Genomic DNA, 18210 nt, shown 5'->3' on the forward strand with positions numbered 1-18210 from the left:
CAGTATTAACTATTTTTAAAAGACTTGTGAACTTAGTTGTTGGTTTTCCAATCATTACTGAATTTACATGGAAACAGATTTTATTTTATGAGCAGCAACAGGATTTCCTAAAAACCAGCTCCTCCAGGGCAGGCAGGCCCTATGTCTTACCTTTAAATGCCCAACATTTTAAATATAGGGCATGCAGAAAGGATAAAATTAAGGGTATAAAAACTGTGAAGGTAGAATGAATGCTTGGATTTAAATCCTGGATTACCACTTTCTAGCTTTCTAAGCTCAGACCAATTACTCAAGCACTCTGTGCCTCAAATTTTTCCTCTGAAATGAGGGGGTTAAAATTTTATGTACTTCTTATTGTGGTAAGGTAATATAAATAGAATACTTAAAACAGTGCCTGGTATACAATAACTAAGATCTATTGTTTTATAGCAGGTACTAAATGTTTACAAAATCATTTAGTACTTTAAAAAGCCTAGACTGTGCTATCATTTGATTAAAATACAGTACTAATAAGGCTAGTGTCACAATTTCATAACAAAAAACTTCATGGCCAGTCATGTAAAAGAATGCCTGGAACTGGTTGCAAGAAAGACTGAATAACCAAGGACAGCTCATGTCAAATTAAACAGTACTAAAAATACTAAAAACCTGCTGTGGCCCCTCAAATGCCTCATCTAAATGCAAGTTATTATTGATTATAACATAACAAAATAAAAAGTTACCTTACTCTAAAATGGGAATGAGTATTTTTCTTAGATTAGGAAAAAAGGAAGTATTATGAAGTCCTCTTAATTCATTGGCATTTATAGTACCCCAAAAATGCAACAATTGTATCAAAGCAAGCCTTTTAGTAAAACACTGATATATGGAAGGGGGAAAAAAGGCTACTCACTTTCTACATGTCTGCAGAGAAAGCTCTGTGAATGAAATACTGTGTGCTGATATGAGCATAAGAACATGACTGTTACTCTTAGCAGTAAATTAATAATAAAAAAGGAATGACTTATTTTTCAATCATTTTACTGTTTATACCATAGTCACATTTCAATTGGCAGAACTGCTCTCATGACAAGACAGACCTGTCATGCAAGGAAAAATAAGTGCAGGTTTTCACAAAGCTTGAGAAAATAAGTACCACGATAACACAGGGATGGCTGCAGCAATCTCAGACAACAGTGCCAAGGTTTGCAAGTTGGTAGGAAGGAAGGCTGGTCCACAGTAGTTGGCCTAAGACCAGTAGTGTTTCCTAAGGGGTATTTCCTATTATGCTTGGTTAGCAGATCACATGTAACACAGATGTAAATGGAGTAGGGTAACACTTCTGCAGAGTAAATTCCTGAGCAGGTTTTACAAAGCTCTTTCATCTGTGATAAATGGTTGCTGCAAAAGTAATCCCATAAATAGACATTCAGGTAAATTTTACAATCAGTGAAAGAAATTCTTAGGCCAAAAAATAAATAGCCACACAAATCAAACCTACACAGCGTGAATTAAAATGGAGCCAGTGTTAGGGTTTCCAAAAGAACCAGAGAAGGAAAAATTATTCAAACAGGAGATCCTCGTCCTTCTCTTCAGCCAGAAGATTAGCAGGCTCCATCACCTCTCCAGCTGCTCTCCGTTGTTCCAAGTCCTTCTCAGATTTTTCCTTGAGAATCTTTTTCTTCTCCTGTATTTTCTTTAACCTGTAAAATAAAGGGGGAAATTTTCTGAACACTGTTTCAGTATTAAGTAGGTTTGATTTCTCCTAGTTTTGCAACAAGGATAATGAACACCTAGAACAAAATTTGATACTTCCATCAAGTTAAATAAATTTTGAAATCCATTCCCTAATGGAACAGATTTTGAGCATTCAGGCACATTCAGGCATTTATTAAAGTTTTGGATCACCACAACCCTGAACATCACTGAAGGATAAAAACTAACCTCTGATAATTAAGATTATAAATCATAATCAGATGCCAACTCAAGGCCTAAGACTGGCATGGCTTCCCTAAATGCTCCTGCTTTCACCTACCTCCCACTTCTCTGAATCAGGTATACAGACCCCTGTACACCACCAATTTAGTACTTATTTATCCCAACTGGTTCTAAATGTTCATAACCAATTATGGATGCACATCATTTCTCTCTCAAGTACTGTGCTGATTTCTCTAATGTTATGATTTACACTACTTGGTAATGTCCCTAAATACTTTATATCCTAACACATTCAACATGCAATACATTATTTGTTGATTAACAGTTTAATTCCAGTTTCTCCCCTCAGTTTTTATGTAGGAGACACCCAATCCAAATCATTGTTTTGTTTTAAAGAATAATGTAGTCTAACAGTTTCTTTGAAAGGCCTAAGTTTTTGGAAATGCCATGTCTTAGGTACATGCAAAACTTGACACAGATTTGTCACTATAGCTTTTGGCAATATTACTACTTATGAGAATAAAATACAAGCTATGCTAATTCTAAAGAACATAACTAGTAACTCAGCAAATCAAGCCTTTGGAATATGGAAAACAAAAAAAATGATCAGTAACTGTCAAATTCAACAAACCTATAGAACTCTTCTCGCTCTCTCTCATCCAGCTCTGTGATGATATAAGCAAGGGTACGTTCAATCCGGGGAATGATGACTAGAGTTTAAAAAATATATATATATGAGAACTTCAAATCCCCTTTTTGCAAATTACCAGTGCTCATTTGTATAATAGTTACTTATTTTCTAATTATAAAATTAGTATACATTTAATGTAGAGAACTTGGAAAATAAAACACAAAGAAAAAATTTAAGTGGAGTATAATCCAACCACACAAAAGTAACTATCGTAAATATGTTGGTGTGTGCCCTTCTAGTGTTTTTTTCTATGTACAGATAACATTAGACCACAACAAATACAATGCTGAATACGCTGAATATATGAATATACATAACACTGACCCACAGATACTATTTTAAATATAACAATAATCAACTTAAAAAATCAAGCAGAGGCCGGGCGCAGTGGCTCACGCCTGTAATCCTAGCACTCTGGGAGGCCGAGGTGGGAGGATTGCTCGAGGTCAGGAGTTCGAGACCAGCCTGAGCAAGAGCGAGACCCCGTCTCTACTAAAAAAATAGAAAGAAATTATCTGGACAACTAAAAATATATAGAAAAAATTAGCCGGGCATGGTGGTGTATGCCTGTAGTCCCAGCTACTCGGGAGGCTTAGGCAGAAGGATCGCTTGAGCCCAGGAGTTTTGAGGTTGCTCTGAGCTAGGCTGATGCCGCGGCACTAGCCAGGGCAACAAAGGGAGACTCTGTCTCAAAAAATAAATAAAAATTTTTAAAAAATGAGATAACTTCCTCGTTAACACTAATATAGCCCCAAGCAAAGGAATTTATTTGCTTCAAATTTTGCTCCTTTCTTACCTAAAAATTGAATTAATGTTTCTTTAATGAAAACAGTTTGAGCAAAAAGCATTGTCAACACCAAGCAGTCATACTGTTTAAATGAGACAAAAGAGATGGAAAATAAATGCATCTAATGGGAAAACTCCTTTTTTTAGAAATCAAGGAGAATGGCCTAAAGGAGAGAGATTTAAAGCTGAATATTTAATGTATTCAAAAAGATACATATAGCTCAACCATTAAAAGAACTAAAGAAAACACTAAGACTCTTGAGAAATATTGTTTCTACCCTTTATTAACTGCATGAATAACCAGAAATGAATAAAACATTCCATTATGTTAACTCACCTCTTTCCTCTGTAACTCCCCCAAATCATACACATACTTCTATCAAAGCCCTTCACAACACCTTTTGTACCACGGACACACTTCTCTCTGCATTGTGGGCAGGAGCAATATCTTATTCACCTTTCAACCTTCTGTACAGTGCTTGAGTCCCAGCAGCTGCATGACAAGCGAGGAGGTATGGACAAGTGAATGAACAAAGCGCCTCACGGCAGCTTGCACTCACCGTGTTCAATGGCATTTACACGCCTGTTGGTTATCTTAATAGCTTCATCCAAAGTAACAAAGGAAGTCTACAAGAAGAGGACAAATAAACAATGTAATCACAAAGTCTTCCTAATCATGCCCTGATCACTTGGCTCTACTCAGTCTGTCCTTGTAGAAAACATTTGGGAACCAAGACGACTTTTCAGCATGCTTAAAAAACAGAAAATTCTTATGAGACTGCCATAGAGCTAATGCTTTTTGCATGCTATTATAATTTATTTACTTCCAACTCAAATAAAGACATAAAAATGACAAGAGGAAAGAATCATGCACTAATAGCCTAGAAATATATTACCTGGCCACAAAGGGAAAAAAATGGCCTTCATGCACAAACTGTTATGCTTGCATTTAAATCTAGTATTGACTGTTGCTGTTCCCACCTAGCAAATAATGAAACCGTACCATTGCACATACATTTTTTTAGTAATAAAAAGTAGGGACAATGGTGCAAAAGTAACCATTTCAGAAATCAAAACATTAGGCTTGTCACATATAGGACCATGGAAAGAGTGGAAAGTACAAAGTATAGCACGCTCTGACTCAAAACCTCTGACTCAAGACCTGAATCTCCTCCACTCGACCATTCAAAGTAAAACCGTAGAAGTTCTCTAGCTCTTCTGCGACTTACCTGCAGTGAAGCCAGTTCCACCAGTAGTTCCACTGCTTTGGCATAATTCCTCTTTAATTTAGCCAATTGTTCCCCACCTCTGGCTAAACCAGTCAGTTCATAACCTGAAAGAACCAGTCAGACAACATTTGTAATTATAGTGTAAACAATCTTCCCCATTAAATTCCCACAAAGAAGATAATTCAGAATAATACCTAACTTGGAAAGACAAACTCTCTAACCCCTGTTAAATGCATACATGAAGCACCCATCTCACTCCCAAAATACTGTACAAGTTGGCTGCTAAATGAAGTTTTCCACAAGGATACTATTCTAAATATTGCTAGAGGAGAAGCCACCAACCTTTACTACACCAGCTTGCTGGATTAGCCAATGCCCCCCTATTTCCCTTTGGAAATCTCACTGCCTGATGCCCACAGTACAGTGACACTCTCTGTCAACAGGTGACTTTATAAAATGTTCTACTTCTTCATATGAGCTGTACCTAATATTCCATATGATTTATTTAAATATTACATGAACCAATGAAATATGAGTACCAAAAGAAAAAATACTGTTTCTATAAAAAAAAGTTAATTACTTTGCTTTAGAAAGAATAAATGTGTGTTACTACCCAAAAAATGCCCTCAAATTAGGAATGGAATGGGTGAGACAATTACAAAAAACTGGGAGTGGGCTATAAAAATCTAGAAAGATTCAGCATTCAAACAGCATCATAGGGGGCTTCCACCACCACTTCAGTCAGCGCTGCAGGGACATGGACTCATCCTGTGGCTGCAGGTACAACGTCCCTGACCACCCTCCTCCGCCACAATCGCATTTCTCTCAGGCAGTGGATCAGGGAAGCACCCGAAGCTGCAGACCGTGCAGAGAACCACTCCTGGCCAAGCATGCCCTACCTGACCAGGGGACAGGAGCACAGCAGTGCTACTGAGGTACAGCTGGCAGAGGCTTGAAGGCAGCCAACACTTTCAAGTGCCCCCCACATAGATTTGTTGTAGACCAGGTCAAGCATCGCAATGTCAACAAGAAATAGTCCTAACCGTGAGCCATCACCCTTTATAGATCACAGGGCTGCCCTGTCTACCTGGTCTGGTACTGAAAAACTGTAGCTTCTACAAAAATGTGAGGCTTTGGACCAGAGTCTTATTAAAACAAACATAAACATAGTGGTCAGTATACAGAATATCTGGGGCTCTAAATAAACTAGTACTTAAAGAGATAATCACTGTCCTATTGTTTCTTGTTTCTTTAGCCTGGTAAGAAGATATAAAATGTATTTTGAATGAAATAATGAAAGTTACAATAAAGCTACAAACTATGATTTGAGATATATGCTCATGAGATATTTGATGGGGACTTTATCATGCAACATTAGTTTGCTTACCTTCTATCAAGAATAATTGGCTAAACTTAAATGGAAACATGAGCTTTTTCAGTTAAACATACTCCTAAAAATAGCATTTTCTTTTGGGATTTGACTCCTAACAGGAGGTATTTAAATTAAGAAAAAGGTATTTATCAGAATTGTTACATGAAGGTGTATTTTTTTAAGTACCTTTTTTGAAATATAATTTAACATATCATACAATTCACCAGTTGAAGATGTTTGCTTTTTAAAATAACCTTTTTCTGAATAAAAATTGCCAAGCACTTTGTGTTACCAAATACAGCACCCTGCACAGTTGGGACTATTTTATATGTGGGAAAACACTGAAGGAACTTATCCAGAGTCACACTGAGTAATGAGAAAGACTTGGATTTGAATTGCTGTATAAAACAGAAATCTTGTGAACTGCTATATATGTGTTTAATAGAAAATTTGCAAAATATATAGAAGAAAAAATAACTCAATCCCATTACCCATTAATGAGATAATTTCTCATTAATGACATAATCTTCATTCGTATACATTTTCTCTTTTGATCTCCTTATATACTCTTTGAAAATATATTGTAATTACAGATATATAGAATTTGGAGCCAAAAGCTCTAATATTTAAATATTCTGATGCCAAATGGCTTTTCAGAAAGGTAATACAAACTCCATAACTAATATACAAGAGTGCCAATCTCATTTTCCAGCACTGAATATTCTTTCTCATTAACAAAAATAATATATTTTGTTAATTAGATGATAGACATTTTAATATCTGCAATCAGTATGTATAGGCTGTGGTAGAAACAGACTGATTTTTTTTTTAATTGATTGTATCTAACAAAGTTCCTAACATATAATAGGGATTTCACAGTTGAATAGTTTAACCAAGCTGAACTATCTTACTAATATGTCATATTCTTATTGATGTATAAATACTCACTGAATGTTTTTTCTTGCTCACAGAAATGTCTCTGGGCAATTTAATATCTCTTAATTTTTATTTTTATTCCTGGAAATAGTGACAGCTGATGCTGTTTAGGAGAAAAGTGAAGGAAGAGGGCCTGGAGAACTGCTTAAGACCAGAAGTGCTACTTCTATTGCTCTGATCTATATATAGGCCAGAAACCTTCTTTGACTTTGGAGTTTGAAAAATGAAAATGGTTAACTTGAATCTTAGAAGACAGTTGAAAAGCAAAAGGATACAAAAATAAAACCTTGAGTTTGAAGAAGTGAAGGCAACTCATGAGAAGACAGGTATTTTAATGTATAATTAATCTGATTTAATTTTGAAAACAATTTTGTGAAACAGATATTCCACTACACAGAAGTTAAACTGAAGCTTAGAAATGTTTGCAACATTCCCAAGTTCACAAAGCTAACAAACAGTAAAGGCAGAATTCAGGAATAGGCTTATCTAAAGACCACATTCATTTTAATATAGCATACTAGGTGCTTTAAATAATAGTTTTGTTTTAATTATTCTTGGACAAGACACAATGCTGTTTAAGAATTTGAATTTTCTCCTTGAAACACAACCGTTATTACCATAATCAACATAGAGTTATCAATCTTTCTTATCAGCAAAGGCTCACTGCCACTTGGAAATGTTTATAATCACAAAAGTAGTAAAATCTATCTGTGTCAAAAAAACACAAATTGCTTCATAGTGTCTAAAACCTTATTCTACTTTAAAGAGACCCAAATTAAAATTGTAAGCCATGCATTATGGTTGTAGTTTATGCAGAAAGATAACACAGAAGTCTAATCAGAGGATTAATACTCAAAGGCCTTATATTTCTAAAATGCCAAATAACTGTACATTAATATATTTGTAGGTTGAAATAAAAATATTTTAAGATACGTACAATGTTTTATCATTTCCTGCTATAAGACTTCTTTGATGATCAACTATTGTCCTGACTGTATCAGATGAGAGAGCTTCTAATACCAGAACCTCTGAACTTTAAGAAGGTCTACTTAACACCATTTTCCAGAACAAAGTTCATTTAAAGAGGAAACAAGATCCCAGAGACACACACTGATATAAAAACCCTCACACTTACTGTCAGTTCCTTCATGGTAATGTTCAAATACTGGCAAAGTAACACCTGTTAAACACAGAAGCATATATGGATTCACAAATACGGTCTTGAAGTACTCTTTTTTAATTACTGTTTCCTATGTTTCTTTTTCAACAAATATTCAAAAACCAAGAGGTTAAGTCTGGAATTGTAACTGGTTTCAATTAATGAATTTAGGAACCTGCCTTAAGTGTTCACTTCTATTCAAAAGCCAAATTATCCTGAGTAATAAGGAACCTGGTTGTTAATGGTTTTAACATGTAAAGCCAATCAACTTGTTGTAAGCAAAAGAGAGACACTGGGACGAGATCTTGCTGTATAAACAGATTAATTTAAAAATATCACCTTTTTTCCCCAAAGGGTTTCAAAGGATTGAAGAGTTACCTGCTACATTATCTTTCTTCGCTCGAATTTTCACTTGGGCTCTATTTACATTTTGGATAACTGTGGTGCTGCAGAAAAAGAAAAAGCCTTTAGTTGTGTTTTTAAAAATAAACCTACAAAGATCCATTGGTTATTTTCATCATTAAATGAGACTATGAGTGAGATGTTACAATTAAGTATGTTTTCATAATCGTCCTTTTTCCAGAAAAGGAAAAAAATTTGCCAAGAAGGGCCTCAGAGAGCAGAGAATGAACAATATCAAAACATCAGTGGTAAGAAAACAGAGAATGATTTTTAAAGTACGTGAATTGCTTGCATTTTCAGTCTGACAGGTAGTGCAGGGATGTGACTTTAGGGATTTATATCCTACTAGTGTAATTTGGAGAAAACTTTCCTTCCTTCTAGGTTTGCTGTTCAAGTGGTTAAGTGGTTAAGTTGGCATTCAATTTCTTTACCTTGGAACCTATTAATATCTAACTTCTATCTGGCTTTGTCTGACTCCCCACATTATTATCATAAAATAAAAGTGTTTTCCCCATAACCACCCTAAAACATTCATATACCACTTATACACTATTGATTTCCTCCCTTTGCTAGAATATTCAATGCAAGCTGTTATCTTACGAGCCTTGGTAAAAATTAAAGTCTACCCCTTGGCAAAAATTAAAGTCTACCACTTCAGGGCTGGGCACAGTGGCTCATGCCTGTAATCCTAGCACTCTGGGAGGCTGAGGCAGGAGGATCGCTTGAGGTCAGGAGTTCGAGACCAGCCTGAGCAAGAGTGAGAACCTGTCTCTACCAAAAATAGAAAAAATTAGCCGGGCATGGTGGCACATGCCTGTGGTCCCAGCTATTCTGGAGGCCAAGGCAGGAGGATCGCTTGGGCCCAGGAGTTTGAGGCTGCAGTGAGCTATGATAACGCCACTGTACTCTACCCAGGGTGACAGAGCGAGACCCTGTCTCAAAAAAAAAAAAAAAAGTGTACCACTTCAAAGGGCCTTATTAAGTAAGGCCTGCCCAGTACTCTGGGAGGCCAAGATTTCCGGACAGAAATCTGTGATAACAGTGGAGGGAAAGCGATGGGGTTAAAAGTGTTCTTCCTTATTATTACTCTATCATTTGTGTTTAATATTTATATATTTCTAAATTAAAAATGGTTTTTAAATTAAATTACGAACCTGAAAGCATTCTGTTTTTTCAAAACACCCAATTTAGTCTTCTTACCTGAAGTCCCCTGCTGTGAACTTGGCCTCAGCTAGTGAGAAGGCAGCTTCTCTCATTACTTCACCCATCAACATTTTCGTCTGAAAAACCAATAACCAACTGCAGATTCAACGAAGTTTTTTACAAGGAAAATCATATCAAAATTATGTTCAGTATTTTATGCCAGGTGTGCATGTAAATATTGGTTTGATAATGATAAAACAAAAATTTCCAATTTTGAACCATTTTGGTTATGGTCACTAACAAAACTGCAAAACTATGAGTTTCATAATTAAAACATTAGAATAAATGCATTAAGAAACATAAAACTGAATCTTTACTGAAGGACCTATCTTATTCTTGAATGGGTACATGCTGATTTTCTCAAATTGATCTCTTAAATTCAATGCAGTTGAAGTCAAAATCCTAACGGCATTTTGATTCGAAAGTATATCTGGAATATTTAATACTTGAAAATATTCAATAATCTTTTTGAAAGAGAAGAAAAACTAAGTCAGGTGGGTAAGGAGTTGCCGTACCAGGTATTAAAAATGTACAGCTACAATAAGGAAAAATGTATGGTATGGGACAGATAAGTCACTGAAATAGACTGAAGGGTTCAGAAACAATCCAGATCTATATGGGAATTTAGTACAGTAAAGAGATGTCCATCCACTCACAAAATGACAAAGCTACCTACTTCACATTATTTAAAAAAAAAAATCCAGACATACTAAAGGCAAAGATTTTTTTAAAACAAAACTATAAAGTAACAAAAGAGAATGTAGGAGACTATTTTCCTAATCTTTTTAGGCCTTTTCTAAGTTTTATATGTAACTCAGAAGCTACATAAAGAAAAAGACTAACAGATTTGACCAAATAAAAATTAAGATACCTTTTTTAAAATGTTAAAAGAAAAGCCAAATATGAGAAGAAAATATTTTTAGCATTTACACATTAACCAGAACATATATAGAACTTCTACCAAAAAAGGGACAAATTTACCAAGAAAATCAAATTACGACTATACATATTAATAAAATGAGCTCCTCAACCTCACCAATAATTAAAATTAATGCAAATTAAAATAAGATACCAATTTTATCCTCATAGATTGGCAACAAAAAAAAAAGTAATACCCAGTTAAGAATTTAAGAAAAGAGGCCCTCTCACACATCATTTGGTAGAAATAGAAATTAACAAAACAATCTGGAGGGCAATTTGGCATTTATCTACCAAAAATTTAAATGAATATATCATTGGATCAATATTTTAAGATTCTTTCTAGAGAAATGCTAGCATATATACACATAAGGATTTAATTGTCCCCTCCCCCAAATGGTAAAACTAAACATTCATCAATAAAGAAATAGTTAAATTCCATTATCCATGCAATGGAGTACCATGCAGCTATTATAAAGAATGAGGCAGATTTTTACATATAGACGGTCCCCAACTTAAAATGACTCAACAATTTTTTGACTTTATAGTGGTGAGAAAACGTACTTTGACTTACAATATTTTCATTTTATGATGGGTTTATGAGGATATAACCTCATCGTAAGTCAAGGAGCACCTGTATTACAGTAGAAAGCTGTGCACATTCTAACATAGGAGCAAGGGAGAGGGGAAGGGGGAGGGGAGAGGGAAGGAAGTGTTACAGAATTTTATATACGTATATAACAATTGCCTGTTTATTAGTAAAAACATTTATGTGTGTATACATGATACTCTTGGTATGTACTTTACAAAAGCAATAGTTTTTATACATGCTACCAAAAAGAAAAAAAAAAGGACTGAAAGGCCATACACCAAAGTATCAAGAATACCTCTAGGAAATGAGAGAGGGCTCACTTGAGGAGGAGGAGAGGATATGGGAGAACTTTCACTTTTTCATATATTTCTGTATTCATACTTCATTTATCCAAAAAGCAGTGAATTAAATAAAGCCTACTAAGTGCCAGCACTATTCTGGACACTGAAAATGTAGTGCTGAAAAGATAAAGCTCCTGCTCTCATGGAACTTAAATTTTCTATTGGGGGGAAACAAACAAGAAGATATCACGCAGTAGTACATGCTGGGATAAAAATGAAATAAGGAGATGCGACAGAAGTAAATATGGTGCTCACTTCAGATTGGGTGATCAGGAATGGCCTGAGACTAGAATGGCCAAAGGAGCCAGTCATAAGTTCTGAGGAAAAAGCATTTCGGGCCTAAGAAAGAGATAATAAAAAGGCCCTGGAGGAGGACATCAGCAAGAATGCTCCAAATAAGGTCAGAGAGGCAGGCAGGGGCCAGATCAGATCAAGTGGGGCTTTGCAGGTAACATTAAGGAGTTTAGATTTTATTAAATGAACTATCTGAAACTTGTTACACTTCTAATGGTATTTTTACTTTTGAAAGAAAAAAAATAACTTGAAAATTACAATGCCAAGGGCCATGCTAGATTTTCCATAGATATTTCCCAAATAAACATTCTTTTAAGCAAAGTTCATTCTACCTCTATTATCTTCTTTAGGATCTGTCGAAATCGAAGAGTTAAGGCATCAGATTTTTTCTTCAGGAGGTTTCGACCTGTCTGTGCTCCTTTTAAACGAGCCTTCATGATGGTCTGTGCCCTATGTAGATGTATAAATAGAGTTAAGACATTTATTCTCACTCTTTAAAAGACACAAAAATACCTCCCCAACAGTGTTAAAATTATCCTTTATTTTTTGATGTAATGAGAGTGAAAACATATAGCATTTGTACCTGATAGGTTTTACTGGAGCTACGGCTTGAAAGTGTCCCCCAAACTTCATGTATTGGAAACTTAATGCCCAATGCAACAGTGTTGGGAGATGGGGGCCTTTAGAGATGATTAGGTCATGCAGGCTCTGCCCTCATGAATGGATTAATGTAGTTATCGTGGTAGTTATGGTGGTAGTGGGTTCCTTATTGAAGGAGTGGGTTGTTATAAAAGTGAATTTGGCCAAGCACCATGGTGCCCACCTGTAGTCCCAGCTACTCAGGAGGCTGAGGTAGGGAGGATCCCTTGAGCCCAGGAGTTTGAGTCCAGGCTGGGCAACATAGCAAGACCCTGTCTCTTTGGCAGGGGGGAAACAAGTTCAGCACAAAGCAACATTGGCCCTCTCTTGCTCCCTCTCACCATCTTGTCTTCTACCATGGGATGTCACGGCAAGAAAGGCTTTACCAAATGGGGCCCCTCAATCTTTGACTTCCCAGCCTCCAGAACTATGAACCAAATACATTCTTTCCTTTCCCTCTTTTCCTTCCTTCCGTTTTTTCTTTTTTTTCTTTTTTTTTTGTGAAACAGGGTTTTGCTCTGTCACCCAGACTGGAGTGTAGTGGTGTGAGCACAGCTCACTGCAACCTCCAACTCCCAGGCTCAAGCAATCCTCCTGGCTTAGCTTCCCAAGTACCTAGGACTACAGGTGCATACCACCATGCTAGGCTAATTTTTAAATTTTTTGTTGAGACAGGGTCTTGCTGTGTTGCTCAGGCTGGTCTCCAACTCCTGGCCTCAAGTGATCCTCCTGTCTTGGCCTCCCAGAGTGCTGGGATTACAGGCTCAAATACTTATTTGATTTATAAGTTAAAATATCTATGCTTCAGTTTCCATTAGAGGTATATTAAGGCTTTTTAAAAATCCGTACACTAATAAATATCTAAATTTCACATACAATTACCTTCAGGACCAATAATTCCACTTTTAGGAATTTATCTCACAGATTTAGTCCCACATGTGCACAAAAACATGTACAAGGTTGAGTACTGCAGCCTTATTTGTAATAATAAAAGGGTGGAAACAAGCTAAACGCTAAATAAATCATGGTTTGCCATACAATGGAATGATATGCAGCCATAAAAAAGGAGGAAGGTAGATTTATATGTGCTGCCCATATTTTATTGTCTTACTTATATGAAGTAAGGGAAGCATGTGCTTATACAGATGCTGAGAATAGTTCTAAAGAGGATTCACATAAACTGGTAACAGTTTCTTTTGGGAAATAGAGCTGAGTGAGAAATATGGATTTATTTTTTTACTACTATATTCTTTCGTTCCTTTTGCATTTTTTACCACAACCATTTATTACATCTTCTATTAAAAGCATGGCATTAAGGCCGGGCGCGGTGGCTCATGCCTGTAATCCTAGCTCTCTAGGAGGCCGAGGTGGGCGGATTGAGCTCAGGAGTTCGAAACCAGCCTGAGCAAGAGCGAGACCCCGTCTCTACTAAAATTAGAAAGAAATTAATTGGACAACTAAAATCATATAGAAAAAATTAGCCGGGCATGGTGGCGCATGCCTGTAGTCCCAGCTACTCGGGAGGCTGAGGCAGGAGGATCGGTTGAACCCAGGAGTTTGAGGTTGCTGTGAGCTAGGATGACGCCACCGCACTCTGGCCCGGGCAACACAGTGAGACTCTGTCTCAAAAAAAAAAAAGCATGGCATTAAAGTGTTTTGATATCATCAATCAAGACCCTGATACCATTTTATTAATTTGTAAATGACTCTAGGTAATAAAAGACACATATAAGATTCCTGAAAACTGACAAGCTAAATTTACACTGATGTCTTCTCATCTCCTTATTTTAATTTTTTCCTATTAGAAGCCCCAATACCAAAGTCAAGCAAGCAATGGCAGAAATTGGCACTTCTGTTCTTGTTGCCATATGCCAGATAAAATTTAATAATGGAAAAAAAGTGTTTGGGTAATAAAACAATGGATTGTACAACCTAGGCACTTACAATGATTTCTTTAAGGGGACCTAATTTCACACGACTAGTGTTGTAACCAACTGCAAAATAGCATGTATTTTTTTAAATTTTTTTTTATTTCAGAATATTACAGGGAAAATAGCATGTATTAATGGACCTTTTGGCCAAATTCTTAGATTATACTGAAATCTATTACCATAGGGCTAAAGTCACTGGGACAATTCTATAGCTGGAAGAGACTTTACACATTAATTTAAAAATTAGGAAAATGAGGCTCAGAAAAGTAAAACAACTTCCTTATTCAGTGAAGAAAAGGCAGGGCAGGAACTTGAACCACATTTCTGACTCCAGGACTTGCTCAAATTAAGGCTCAAACCTAGGTCCACTGTACCCCAACAATGTGCCACAATGCCTCCCCTTAAAGATGACAACCAGCAGCAGATGAAAGTTTCTTTGAAAAGTTGGCCATTAGTGGCTGACTTGGCACTCACTGGCCTCACTGGAGGTCTTACCAAGTGAAACTGGTTTAGTTTCCAGTCTAAGCAGGAACGATCCACCCCAATGTGTATATTTAACATACCATATTGTTGACACTAAATACCAGAACTTAGGTTCAAAGAGCTGGATCAAATTTAAGTCAAATTCTAATACTGCAGATTCCAGCAAATTTATAGTAGAAAGGTGAACTGGTTGATAAAATTGAATTTACCATGCTAATTTTAATTTCCTCCTAAGTGATGGCACCTCTGTGAAATGGGCAGATTTTAATTCTTCAGACTCTAAGAATGACCTGCCCAAGCACTTGCAGCTAATATGTGGTAGAACCTGAATTTGACTGACTTCTGTTGACTCCAAATCTTTCATGCCTCTTTTGCTTCCACTCTAAAATTGTTTTGCTTTCACTGGTATATAAGTGGGTGAAAGCAACATTTCACACAATACTGTGAAGTGGAACTGTGAAACAGAAGTTGCTACTGTATTTTCTAGCCTAGGACTTTTAAAACCTGTTCTTTTACATGTTTCAGAGCTGCTCGGCCATACAAAAAAGTTTGACCTTCAGCTAGGACAATGACTTTGCTTCCAGCTGAATCAAAAACATCTGACTATATGACAAAGAACCTGCTGTCTGGTCTTAGGAACAATGTTCAGAGAAGCAATTACTTCCTGCACCTGATTTTCTTCTCAAACAGTAAGCTGAGTGCTCTTAAATAGCAGTTTTCACCTTCACAACCTATCATTTTTCTTGTCTCAGTCCAAAGAAGTCCATTTTTACCTCTTAGTAAAAGTTCCAAAATAAAACAAAACAAAACAAAAAAATGTTAACATTCTGACTGCTGTCAAAGATAAACACAGCCAGACATTAGTTAAAGCGGTGAAAACAGATCTTTATTCAGCAAACCACTGACAGCAGGGGAAAAAGCGAGCTCAATTCTGATTTGTGTAGAGGTGACTGGGCGTTTGTAAGAGAATGAGGGAGGGAGGGGAACGGTAGGCCTCAAGAACTGTTAGAGAAGTGAAAAATGCAAAAGGTTGGTCAGTGTAAATGCCATGCTAGCTGGCAATTATGAAGTTAGGATTCTATCCGTCCAAAAAGTGGGAAGACAAAGGCCCTGTCCATGCTGATGATTACATTTCAAAGGAATGGCCATCAGGTCCTTGAGAGAGGCACTTTTGAGTTGGAAGAGATACATGTTCACAATTGTTAGCCTGTTGAGTAAATGCTCTAAAAAAGGACAGTCAGGCGTCTATTAATCATGTATTAGCTAGAACAAATACTAAATTCTCCTGGAAGCTTTGAGCTTTTTTAGGAAGACATTTTAATGAGGGACTGGGGTCATGCTAGGGACTAGACCTGATGCTGCTAGAAGCCATGATAGAGTCTGGATGTCTCTCAGTGCAGAGGTTTTGACTGAGTCATTATGGGCTGGGAATTCTGCAGTTCTCCCGACCCCCGAGTAGTCCTGACTCTTATTTATTTCACTGTACTACCTTTCTCCACAACTAGCTTGCTTCTTACTTAGTACAAACAGCTATTAGAAAGTTAGTAGGTGAAAGTAAAAAACAAATTTAAAAAACATTTCAGTAAGGACGGTAGTCACCTTGGCAGAGACAGAAATCTAGGTTTCAAGTGTGAATATAACTGTCTTATTTTAAACATCCTCAGACTCTGAGAAAAATGACAGGATGAGGAAAAAATAATAGAACACCCCCACAGAGAGAGGACCACAATGAAAATATCTAAACGTCAGGGTCAAAACTGATTTTCTGCTTCCTCATGGGGGAAAAAAGAAAAGGAGGAGAGCACAAATAAGAATCTTTACTCTCCACAAGTTGGTAGGCACATTTAGGAAAACTTCAAAATTTTCTTTACAAACTTGTCACTTACAGGCATATGCCATTTCTCCTGACAAAGAATTCAGGCCAAAAGAGAAAGGCAGGCCACAACTAAGCAGATTCCAAGGCATAAAATCATTCAAGAAACATTTTTTTTGTGGATGTCCTATGGATTAATAATCAAGACACTCTCTCTCATCCTGGAGAGAGCCTACAGTCCAGTGGGAGAGAAAGATATGTAAACAAATATCCACTTTACAATGTGATGAGTGATATTAACAGAAGTCTGAACAAGGTGCAGTGGTGAGAGAGCAAAAGGAGCGCCTCAGAAACACAGGAGTGTCTTCCCACAGCAAGTGTTATTTGGGGGAATCTTAGAAAATGAGTAAGGGGATACAAGATTAAATCCGACGTTCATGCTAGGGCGATTCGATTCAATCCCTACTTTGGTTTAGGGACCTCTTCTATATGTTTCGCATCACAATAAACTTCTCAGAGCATTTTAAATATCGTTGGCTTTTCTGTCTCCTCCACTTGTGAGCTCTGTGAGGGGCAGCGGTGACGACGGTTCCGTTATATAAATCCAGTGCCAGACTCAATAAGGGTATTGGAATAAATGACTCCATTAATGAATTTAGACAAGAGACCTCCACAAAAGCCAGCAGGCCGGGAGCCCTTTCCTATGGGCTGGGATCGCTCTGTCCAGCCTGATTCACTCAGGAGGAATGCGTGAGGGGGCCATCAGAAAACTTCGCCCCGGACTCACGAAAAGAGCCTGGGGAAAGCTCAAGATTGGCCCAGGAAACAAGGAACCTCGCTGGTGGCCCAGAGTATGGAGAGACCGCGCTCCAGGCAAGCATTCCTAAGCCTATGAGCGCCACTCATCCAGTCTTTTACTTACATTCGCGAGGGGAAGATTTCAATTCGGTCTTTGCCAGACATTCTGACGATCTAAGGTCCCCGTCTGGGCAATCGTGGCTGCCACAACTCCGGTACCAGCCGCCACAGTGACTTTCTCTACGGGAGTCAGCAGGTTGTGTCACCTGACCCCTTAGGTTGCTAAGAGGCACCAGGCATACTCATTTTTCACTTCCGCTTCCTGTTGTCACTGGCGTGGGGAGGCTGAACGGAGGCGATGCCCGGATGTGGAGAAGCGCGCCCCGCGGAACCGCCCCTCACTTCCGGTTCGCCTCCCAACCCCTCCCTCTCCAGCACCTCGGAGGCTGCTCAAGGCGCTGCACACGCCGGGCCAAAGAATAAGAGAGAAGAGTACACGCCTTCTCCTCCACTACTTTTCGTCTTTCGTCATAGCGCCATCGCATGGTTGACTAAAACTTTGGGAGAGGATTCACTCTTCAGGGATAAGGAATCAGAATCCTTTCTCCTCCTGGCGCCTTGAAAGTTACTTAGTGAAAACTAAAGATAGCGAGAAACAGTAGTTTTCGGGTCCTCCTATGATCTACGGTCTTCCTTGTTCTCGGAG

At 37.5% G+C, this 18210-nt stretch overlaps 1 protein-coding gene across 1 annotated transcript; it reads right to left on the reverse strand.

Annotated features, from left to right (window-relative positions):
- Positions 1-1007: 1007 nt before the first annotated feature.
- Positions 1008-17958, reverse strand: ATP6V1D (ATPase, H+ transporting, lysosomal 34kDa, V1 subunit D). The gene is made up of 9 exons (XM_012656187.1): positions 17629-17958; positions 12173-12290; positions 9693-9772; positions 8469-8536; positions 8067-8111; positions 4624-4727; positions 3955-4021; positions 2549-2627; positions 1008-1682 (listed from the first exon to the last, which is right to left on the reverse strand). The coding sequence occupies exons 1-9, from the start codon at positions 17667-17669 to the stop codon at positions 1541-1543; spliced, it is 744 nt and encodes a 247-aa protein (XP_012511641.1). The 5' UTR covers positions 17670-17958; the 3' UTR covers positions 1008-1540.
- Positions 17959-18210: the final 252 nt, after the last annotated feature.

Source organism: Propithecus coquereli, unplaced genomic scaffold (assembly GCF_000956105.1).
Source record: "Propithecus coquereli isolate 6110/MARCELLA unplaced genomic scaffold, Pcoq_1.0 Scaffold5, whole genome shotgun sequence".
NCBI lineage: Eukaryota > Metazoa > Chordata > Mammalia > Primates > Indriidae > Propithecus > Propithecus coquereli.